General features: G+C 37.5%; 1 protein-coding gene across 3 annotated transcripts in view; it reads left to right on the top strand.

Moving 5' to 3' along the window:
• Positions 1–4,859: 4,859 nt before the first annotated feature.
• The window catches only part of LOC110028727 (ruBisCO large subunit-binding protein subunit alpha), a 40,139-nt gene continuing 34,616 nt past the window's right edge, over positions 4,860–10,382 (top strand). Inside the window, exons 1-6 of one of the 3 annotated variants that reach the window (XM_020730693.1) lie at positions 4,860–4,990; positions 5,074–5,248; positions 6,465–6,586; positions 6,682–6,889; positions 7,432–7,577; positions 7,647–7,953. In XM_020730693.1, coding sequence (XP_020586352.1) covers positions 4,937–4,990; positions 5,074–5,248; positions 6,465–6,586; positions 6,682–6,889; positions 7,432–7,577; positions 7,647–7,953 — 1,012 coding nt within the window. In that variant the 5' untranslated portion in view covers positions 4,860–4,936. Of the gene's footprint in view, positions 4,991–5,073; positions 5,249–6,433; positions 6,587–6,677; positions 6,890–7,431; positions 7,578–7,646; positions 7,954–10,382 lie in introns of those variants that run through there. The other 2 variants (XM_020730694.1, XM_020730695.1) reach the window with 2 other exon arrangements.

The following is a 10,382-nucleotide window of genomic DNA, read 5'->3' on the forward strand; positions in this document are numbered from 1 at the left end:
TTAAAGAAGTTTTCAAGCCCGAATAAAGTGACACCTTCTTCTAAAAGGAGGGCTTCCACTCGACTTTTGAGAAGCTAAGAGGTCATCATCTCTTACATAGAGAGAGCTTCCTCTCACACCTGGGAGAAGGAGAAGAGCATCACATCTCCTACTCGAAGGGAGCTTCACCTTCTCAACGGGGGACGTCATTAACTATCGCATAGGTGATACACTATGTCCCTCATGTTTCCCTTTCTTTAGCTAGCCCTAGGAATGAGTTAGAGATTATTAGGGCTTTGTGGCTGTTTTCCTAAAGGAAGTCACTAGGATAGGAATAAGTTGTGGACAAAACCTTACGAATCTTATTGATATCCTTGCAAAAGCCTTAGCCTGAACCCAAATTTGGTTGGAATCTATATTTCTACTTATTTTGGTTGTTTCAACCTTCCATTCAGAGGTTGGAGCACTTGGGATTTGTAGGATGAAAAAAGCTTTACAGATAGTTCATCCTACAAATGATGGAGAATTTATCCTTCCAGGAATTTAAGGGCTAAATTCCCTAAACTCCCTACACCTGTCACCAAAGTCGGAGGCAGCTATGTCGCATATCAATGTGTTGAAACCTAAGTACATATGTGAGAACGCTATGATGGGTACAACTTGCTATTGGGCATTAACATTTGTGTGACATCATATGCTTTGCCATGATGAATATCATTCCATTTTTGCACGTTCTGTGTAACACGTAGGTCTGACCAACTGTCCTGGCTCTATCAACCAATCACTTAGGTCTGGTCGGTCGCCCCGGCCCAGTCGACCGATCACCTAGGTTTGACCGACCACCTCGGTTTGATCGACCAATCACCTATGTTTGATCGACCACCACTACTCGACCTGCTGACCACTTTGGTCCGACCGACAACCTTGGCCCGGTCGATCGATCGCTTGGGTTCGATTGGCTGCCCCGACTCGACTGACCCATTAGCTATGATGTTTTGGGTTGACCACTCTGGTCGACCCAATGGGTCAAACGACCAACATCACTTGCATGTTGTATGTTTTGTATGTGCATTCACATCATTTGCATAACTGTGCAATACTTGGTCTGTATTCACACATGTGTGCATGAAAATTTTTTTGACGTGCATTTTGATGAGCTCATTTGCATGTTACTCTGTCTTTGACACATGTCATATTAAGTGTCTCTTTGAGCACCGTCACCCGCGGTATTTCAACCACATGTGTATCACATGCTTTTGGGACTCGATAGTCGAATCCTTCGATGATTGGTGGCTAACTACTACTTTATAGAATGTGAAATTTCATAAAGGAGGACACGCTCTTCATCTCCCGTGACACCTTTTGGTTGCCACAACATTTTCATGTTGTTCACTCAATCCAGGTCAGAGCCTCTGAACCCGTTGAGTGTGCATTATGTATGCATTTGATTTATGTCATTTGCATATTGCTTGAAGACCTTCCTTCGTGTTTGCTCATACCCCATCTGAGTAACCACGATGTTGGACCTTGTGTGATGCTTGCTTGCATTTGCATTTGTTTGCATGCTTCGGTAGCGAGTCAAACTAGGTGAGCGACCCTGTGTTGGTTGTGATGTTTTAACAAGCATTGTTCGTCGGGTAGATCTCGGGGAGCAATGCGAGTTAAAGAATCAAATTGACACAAATATGATTGTATTAAGGATCAAATAGATCAAACTTGTGTCATCTGACATGTTACGGGTCTTCATTTAATGACCTTATTTTAAAATATGAAAATTACTTTTCTATTTATTATATTCATCCTAAATTTTAAATTATGAAAGTAGCAAGCTGGTCATATATAAGACTAACTTTTTAGAAATCCATCTTAGGTGACGTAAATTGGCTACCCCGTCAAAATCATACATACCCAGAGACTTTACTCTAAGCACTTAAAAGCTGGTTATGACACTTCTTAGTAGTTATAGTGTTGAGCTAGGATTATGGTGCTAGATAATTTTTTTATACCTATGACTATTATTCTTTGTCGTCTTGTTTGCTCTAGTCATGCATTTCTTTTATGCTTTGGGTGTGTTTGTATGCTTGTTTTAATATTTATGGTAGTACACTAGGACGGTCTTTTACAGAGGCCATGTCATACATATGCACACACACATATACAATAAAATAGGGAGTAACTTAATGATTATTATTTACCCTCTTCTACAGACACTGCTTAGTTCCCTCACAATGCATGACTCAAACACATTGCATGCTTATTTGGCTTTCTCATATACATGTTTTTACTTTTCTTGATGTATTTCTTAGAGTGCTCAAGAGAGTTCTGCAATGGAAATAAGAAACAAGCCTGAGTTTTGAGACGTTTGACGAGAGAACCACGTGACGGGGGACTAGGAGCAAATGTTTGTGTTCCGTATCTTAATTTCACATTTTTATATTATTGTATAGAATTATGACCGAAAATGTATATGTGAAGTCCGACCTCATTTCTCTTTCTGGGATAAGTTGTCGATCCAGCGACACCGACCTTTTATTATTTCATATGTGGCTTATTTTCTTTCTTTTCTTACATGTTTGCATACTTGGATTATTTTCCCAATTTATTTCTGATTTATCTGGAATGTTACAAAATTTACAATTTCGACTTGTTATGACCTTAAACTTGTAAAATTTTTAGCAAATTTCTAAAAAAAATTAAGATAAATTAAGATTTAGGTTTAAAATTGTCGAGATTTTTAAAAACTTGTTTTTGCTTTTTTGCATAGCTTTCAGGCTGGATTTCAAATGGATTGCATAACATGGATATCACCTAAGCCCTTTCAATGGGGTCTCCACAAAATCTAATGATCGCCCAAGATAATTGCAACATTAGCATGTCCTAAGGAGAAACCTCATGTGCTTCTTCAACCTGATTTGCCTAGCATTAATTTCAACTTAGATGGTTGTCTAGTACACATAGGTCGTTAGAAGGTTCTTCGACCTAGATAGGGGGTAAGTCATTTTGTCGTGAGTGTTTCCAATTTTGTAGCTGAACCTCCCATTCTCTTCATTTCCAACATCATCTTTGTCATTTCAGCTGGTATAAATCTGACCTCTTGGAGCTTCACTTGATAATCATAAAATAGAATTTTCTTCTTTTGACCTTAGGGCTGCTGAGATTCCCCATGGACGAGGCAATTGACAAATTGCTAACGAGGGATCTTGAGATGTGTTAGGTCGTCTGCCTTCACGAACTGATAAACTTAGGATCCTAGTAAATTGGGATGACGGGTCTGTATTACCCTGACATGACTACCTCACTCTTATAAGAGCACTCTACCCTTCCTCTTGTTGAGCCCATTTGAGCCCTATAACTTATTCAACTTTATTGATATCATCTAGATGGTCTGATTATCGAGGAGTTGTCGCTCATTTATATGATACGGTGATTCACACTCTGCCATTATGCCCCAACGAGCTCTGATGTATAGAGATATCCCCATCGAGATGATTTTGGTTATTTCGTAGGTTCTGATGTTAATGAGCTGCTACCCATTTGGGGTGTAAGAGACTTACACTCTGTCATGGCTTAACGAGAGTTTTAAAAGTATCGGGGCTTTCCCATACAAAGTAACTATTCTTTAAGTTCATGATAATGTAAGTGAAACTCCTTTTAAGGAGAGTATTCTCGAGTCTCCCCCAATATGTAATTAACTAAATGGATACATCCCTTTGGGAGATCCTTGACCCCAGAACAAAATGTTCTTTTGGTTCTCTGGTTAGGGGTGACTTATGTAATTTTTTTTGTGGATATTGGTTTTCGAGGTATTTTGTATTGATTTTGTTCAGATGAATACTCTCAATTTATTACATGAGGATTACCACTATATAAGATTTCCATGTTTCTTTTTTAATTTGATCTCTCTATTTGTTGTGTATATCTTTATTTTAGATTCATCTCCTCTCTCAAATCATCTGTATGATTCAAGAGAGAGATTTATTCGAATAAGAAAATAATATGTCAACATATAAATAGACAAACCAATGATTACGAGTTTTTAAAAAGAACCAAAAACACTGGTTTGTATGGTCTAGTGACTTTATCACAACTTTTGATTATGACCAATGTGATTAACTATGACTTACGTGACTCACAACACATGTTGCTTCTCACTGTGCCTTTTGTGGCCAAGCAACATTCCTTAGTCAACCATATGTGGCTCACAAAACCAATTACTATCATGACTTTTAACTACAACTTATACGACAAGATAACATCATAACCACCGCCAACAACATTCACAACGGACTGCTGCCTCAATAACAATCAACTACAATCCTTATAACCCACTATCATGGACAACTACAACCAAACAACAACTATAATCAATGTAGCACTGTTTTACATATACAATAATCATTTTTGTAACTCTATTTTCTCTGATTCATAAGAAAAGTGAATATGTGTACTCAAAAATCACAGTGAATTATTTCAACTGTTACATGACTCATGAATTTTTTCCCTTTTTTGAGTTTTCCATGTATAAATTGTGGAGTCTCCTCATACTTTCTTTTATTTAATCACACGAGTGAGTGTTAGATTTTCGTGTAAAGTTAAGATACTAAGTAATCACTCTATAGCTGCAGAAGTGCATCTTTAATAATAATAATAATAATATTTTTAAAGTTATGCTAAAAATTCAATTGATAATCACTTGAATATAAAAATTGAGGCATTTCATATATAAATATACGAATTGGGCGGTATGTATGTAAAAGCCCCTAATTTTTGTAAGTAGAAGGGTGATAATGTTGCGGTAGCATGTAAATATGATTTTTTGGAGATTAAAAAAAATGCTCCTAAAAAATTGCTTGCAGTGCCACCCGCCCACTGAAAGTAAGCCCGTCTTAAACCCTCGCTCCCACGTCCAACACGCATAGAGCAGCGGCCTCCTTCTTCCAGTCATCTTCGGAGAGAGATGTCTCACTGTTTCACCTCGGTTTCCTTCTCTTCCCGAAGCCTAATCTCCTTCGTAAGCCTTTTCTCCCCTACCTTCCTTTCGCTCTGCACATTCTACCAGCTACTATTGACTATATCCCGCGGATTCATTCTTAGAGGGAACTGCAAACGAAATGGAGTCGCAAGTCAGGCAGAAATCTTTCTCCCTACCGAAGATTTTGCGTTACAGCAGGTCCTAAGAGGATATTCTTTGATAACGATTGCAGAAGAGCGCTGCTAGCCGGGATTGATAAGCTCGCAGATGCCGTCTCCGTTACTTTGGGACCCAAAGGTGTTACATTTCTCCACTCATTTGGTGCACTCTTTTTCTTCCATTATTGAGAGATGGAATTAAATTGTTTTAAATCACTAGGTCACATCCAGCAAGTTTGGCCCAACTTTCCACCATCTCTGGCGTTACGCTGATCAGAGCTTCACACAGTACAATTGAGAAAAATAGGGATTACAACATCATAATCTCAACCAATGAAAAAGATGAACAATCCCTATTATCATTGGGGCAAGGCAAACGGAGAATCCGTATCATATATTATAGCAATAACATGCCATGCCATGCAATAGCGATAACATACTTTAAATTGGTTTTTGCTAGAACAAATCAAACTAGACACAACCACCCAAGGTTTATACACCCTTCAACATTGCTTAAATTCTCAAAGTACTAAATATAATTTTAGTACTCGTTAGGACTCATCATCATCTTCTTCCTCAGACTCATCCCGACCATATTTGGTATGCTTTATGAATCCCATTTTCCGTGTGAATCCTTTTGAAGAAGTTTCCATTTTGCCTTAGGTTTTCCACCTTTTACGTCCCATTCCTTCAATATTAATAGAGTTGTGATGCAAAGTGAGGTTTTTCTTCCATTGGCATACCGATGTAGATCTCTGCATAACAGAGGGACTAATTCCAAATAGGGAAAAGGGTACATTTAGAATTTGCTTAGGTTCTGTAGTTGGAAAAATGTTAATATTCTTGATCAGTGGACTAGGAATAGCCAAAATTTCACACAAGGCACTGATACCTGTAAACACAACCACATGAATAAATACAGTTTTAATTAATAAGATTTTGGATATCTCATCATTACCTTTATAAATTCTTCATTTAGAAACAGTATGTTCAACAAATTATTCTCTATTTTCAGAAATAAATTCTGAAAATTTATTCTTACACTCGTTTGCCCGGCATTGGTACCTCATATCACTTCTAACGCTTATAAATATATTGTCATAATTACGTGCCATGTCGATGAATGTCAATGCTGACTTCAGAGGATGTTCTCCTATGGTTTTCATGTTTTTCTTATTCATATTTTCAGTCTAGGGATGCTTCCATACAGTACAAAATACTTACACCAGACTGTTCCCACACTGCATTTTGCTTAAATAGTTATTAATCCTGCAAACAATGAATGATTTAAATCATAATTTATGGGATTATATAACTATTCCAGATCAGTAAACTTTATTAATCGTGACATGAAGGCCGTAATGTGGTTCTTGACGAAAAGGAAGTTCCTAAAGTTATTAATGATGGAGTCACCATTGCTAGAACTATTGAACTCTCTGATGCATTTGAAAATATTGGCGCAATGCTACTCCAAGAGGTATAATTTTCTCCATATTTTTCGCCATGAGTTTAATATAATCTATGGTGTATGAATAGCTCCATTGTTTCTTTTCTTATGCATCACTTAGTCAGGTTGCATGCAAGACTAATGATTCCGCTGGTGATGGGACGACTACTGCAATTATTTTGGCTCGAGAAATTTTTAAGTTAGGGTTATTAGCAATTTCATGCGGTGCTAATCCAATTTCCTTGAAAAAAGGGATTGATAAAGCTGTCAGTGAAGTGATTCAAACACTGAGGAGTAAATCCATTCCTATTAGGGGGAAGGAGGATATAAAAGGTATCTTGTCACTTTTGTAGAGCAAGCAAGTATAAATGATAGCTGTTCTCATTAATCATAATTTTTTTTTGGGAAATTTACATACGTAGCATACAGTTCTTATGCATTTACGTATCTCACTCCTAATCTTTCTTGTTTACATACATAGCTTGTTGGTGATTTAAACTTATGCATGCAAATATATATTTCACTTTTAAAAAGTGGTAATAGTTAGTGGCGGAACCTGTCTCTTTTTTGTGGGCCCCTAGACCCAACGTGAGATGGGTTAGGGAAACGAAGGACAAAGTGATATTTTGGGAGGGGCAAAATTGATATTTCAAGATGGACAAAAGTCTAAATTGCCCTCCCATGTAAGTAAAAATCTAAATTTGAGGAGGTGTAATTGCTCTCCTGAATCCTACCTGGTTCCGTCCCTGGTAATAGTGCTATTTTTATGTGCTATTAAAGATTTGAGTGCTATGAAATATGAAAGTTTTGGTGTGAGATGTAAGTACGTAAGAATTGTGTGATATGTGTATAAATGCCCCCGTTTTTTTTTTCAGCTGTTGCATCTATCTCTGCTGGTAATGATGGCTTCATTGGTAACCTCATTGCTGAGGCTATTGAACAGATAGGGCACGATGGTGTTATTTTGATTGAATCATCTTCATGCTTTAATACTGTTATTGAAATTCAAGAGGGAATGAAGGTATTCTCACAAAGTTAGGTTTAATTTGCTTTGTTATATTTTGGGGACAACTTAATGTCTTATATGCAGGTGGATAAGGGGTATTTATCTCCACACTTTATCACAAACCATGATAAATCACTAGTGGAACTTCAGAATGCTAAAGTTCTTGTAACCGATCAGAAAGTTACGAATGTTAAGGATATTATCCCTTTGTTAGAAAAGGTTACACAATTAAGCGTTCCGTTGTTCATAATTGCTGAGGACATCTCAAGTGAAGTTTTGGCTACTTTGGTTCTTAATAAGATGAGGGGATTAGTAAATGTTGCTGCTATTAAGTGTCCTGGATTTGGCGATGGAAAGAAAGCTCTTTTGCAAGACATTGCGCTCATGACAGGTAGGCTTAGTCTTTTTATTTTTCTTTTTTTGCATCATTAATTTCCTTCTTGGATTTTTTTGAGAGTTTTTTTTGCAAAGAATCCAAATTCGTTGATTATTATAAGTTGACTGGATGGTTTATTTGAAGTTCTTATTGGCTTTTATTTGGCGTTCAAGGATGACCATAAATTTCTGCTTCATTGAATAATGTGGGACCGGTTCTAGATGTGGGAACCAACTTATCTTTTTCCAAAAATTTAAAGGCATTTGCAGCTTTCAAGAAAAATGTCACGTTTCTTTTACTTCATGTGAAATTTCAAGAGAATGTTTGTTGTGAATTATTGTGTTGCAATCTAGTATTGCGTTTTTGCATTTAAATATTTTAATGCAAAAATGCATGTTGTTTCTGTTGCTTTGCGAAATCTTTCATTGTTCAGGGATAAATGGAATAGCTGCCCTGAGAGTGCAAATGTAATAGAAATGAAGCTTATATTGGATTTGTTGATCTCGTCTGTTCTGTAAACTGGCGTGTAAAAGTGATTGAAAATTTTTGAATGAGCAGAGTAGGTCGGCTTTGAGGTTGAATTTAAATTAGAATAGCTTTGATGAGTTTGATAGTCATGACATGTTTCGGTGGCTGTTATGAAAACCCTCAAATTTTTATTGCGGAAGTGCTTACTAGGAATGAATAAGATGATTCTATCAACTATTAACAAAGAGATCAAGCACGGCAAGAAGATACCAAAATTTAATGGCTACCCCAAAATGAGTTATGTTCATGAGAAAGGGGAGAAAATTTGATCCGTTATAATAAAATCACATGTAAAAATAGAATTTTTTTTTTCAAACCCAAATAATCATAAAATCTCAGTGCAAAAGTAAAGCACCAAATCTCAAGCTACATAATGGATTAACAATCACATGAAAGATATAATAAACAAAGAATAGTTTCATAATATTGAAAATCATCTTCGAATGTTCTTCAAAATGGTATTGTCAAGCATGTCTATGGAACCTCCATGATGCAGGAGCTTTCTCGCACAGTTTTCTCACGCCACTGTAGCAGCTACAGTACCACGGGAAAGTTTATCACGGAGATGAGAGATGATGAGTTGAAATAGTCCCGTTTTTTTTATACTTTCTTTCCTTTTATCTTTGATTCATTTTTAGTCATTTCTTATATATGTGTTGTATTAGAATTTGAGAGTTAGTTTTTGAATTATTTTTTCTCTGGATAGACAACGTCTTGGTTTTACCATTCCAAAGCTGTATTCAAAGGCGAGGAGGTTCTCTGGCTGTAGCTCGTCTGAGGTAGCGACCTTCTCCCAAGGGAGGAATGGTGCTCTTGTTGTAGCTCTCTTTTGCTGGGATATTTATCTTGTTTTCCCCATCCAACCACCAACTATGTCCTTCCCCCTCTTCTCCCGTTGCTGTTGCTCCCAACCACCTGCTTTGCTACTTTTGCTGTCCGAACAGCCACCTCCGCTGCCTTAACCCCTCCACCATTTCCTTTGTTGTTCTACCCTTGTCCTGCCATTCACCATCACCGCCACAGCCCCGCAAGCCCTTCCCGCTGTCCTATTGTTGTCCAACCATCCGACTGTTAGGTGAAGCCTGTGACTTACCTACCCCACCTACCTCTCTCCCACCTACCTTTCTCCCGTTTTCTTTAAATAGCCTCTTTTGGTCTGTCATAAGTGCTAAGCCAAACCCTCTTAACCTCTCTGCTGCTTAATACCTTTGCTCCTTAAGCTTGGCTCGACAAAACTTACAAGAAAAACTTACGGTGGAGAGCTAAGAGAGAGCAATGAAGAGAGAGAGTAATAGAGAGAGAGGATGGAGAGAGAAAAAAAAGTTTTCTTGTAAACGTCGAGACGCTCGATGGTGTAATTTTTTGAAGTAATAAAATCCTCTGCAGCTTCGTGGACGTATGCAAATTAGCCGAATCACGTAAATCTGTGTGTTATTTTCTGGTTTGCAATTTCTTGATCCGGTTTTTTCAATTTATTTCCTTCGTTTTTTCATAACTGGTATCAAAACATTGTTTCAGATCTAAAGAAAAACGATGGGCAGAGATGAAGTGATGACATCAGAGATCGAGGAGTTTAATGACATATATTTTGGTTACTAAATGATGCAAATAGAGGATTACCTCTATGGGAAAAAATTTCATCTTCCGTTACTGAGAAAGAAGCCGGAAAAAATGTATGAGGCGGAATGTAATCTGTTGGATCGACAGGTTCTGAGGGTTATACGATTAACCCTGTCAAGATTCGTTGCCCACAATTTCATCAAGGAGAAGACTACTGCAAATCTCTGTTGACCTCATTTTTAGTGAGGTCTTAGTCTCCTAATCTTAGAACCTAGGATCTAGCTTTAGGAGTTCTTATTGACTATCCTAGCGGACTAGCAATGGACCCCCCCTCCCGTAGAACTTCAAGCCACTTC

The sequence above is a fragment of the Phalaenopsis equestris genome, unplaced genomic scaffold (assembly GCF_001263595.1).
Source record: "Phalaenopsis equestris unplaced genomic scaffold, ASM126359v1 Scaffold000522, whole genome shotgun sequence".
Classification (NCBI taxonomy): domain Eukaryota; kingdom Viridiplantae; phylum Streptophyta; class Magnoliopsida; order Asparagales; family Orchidaceae; genus Phalaenopsis; species Phalaenopsis equestris.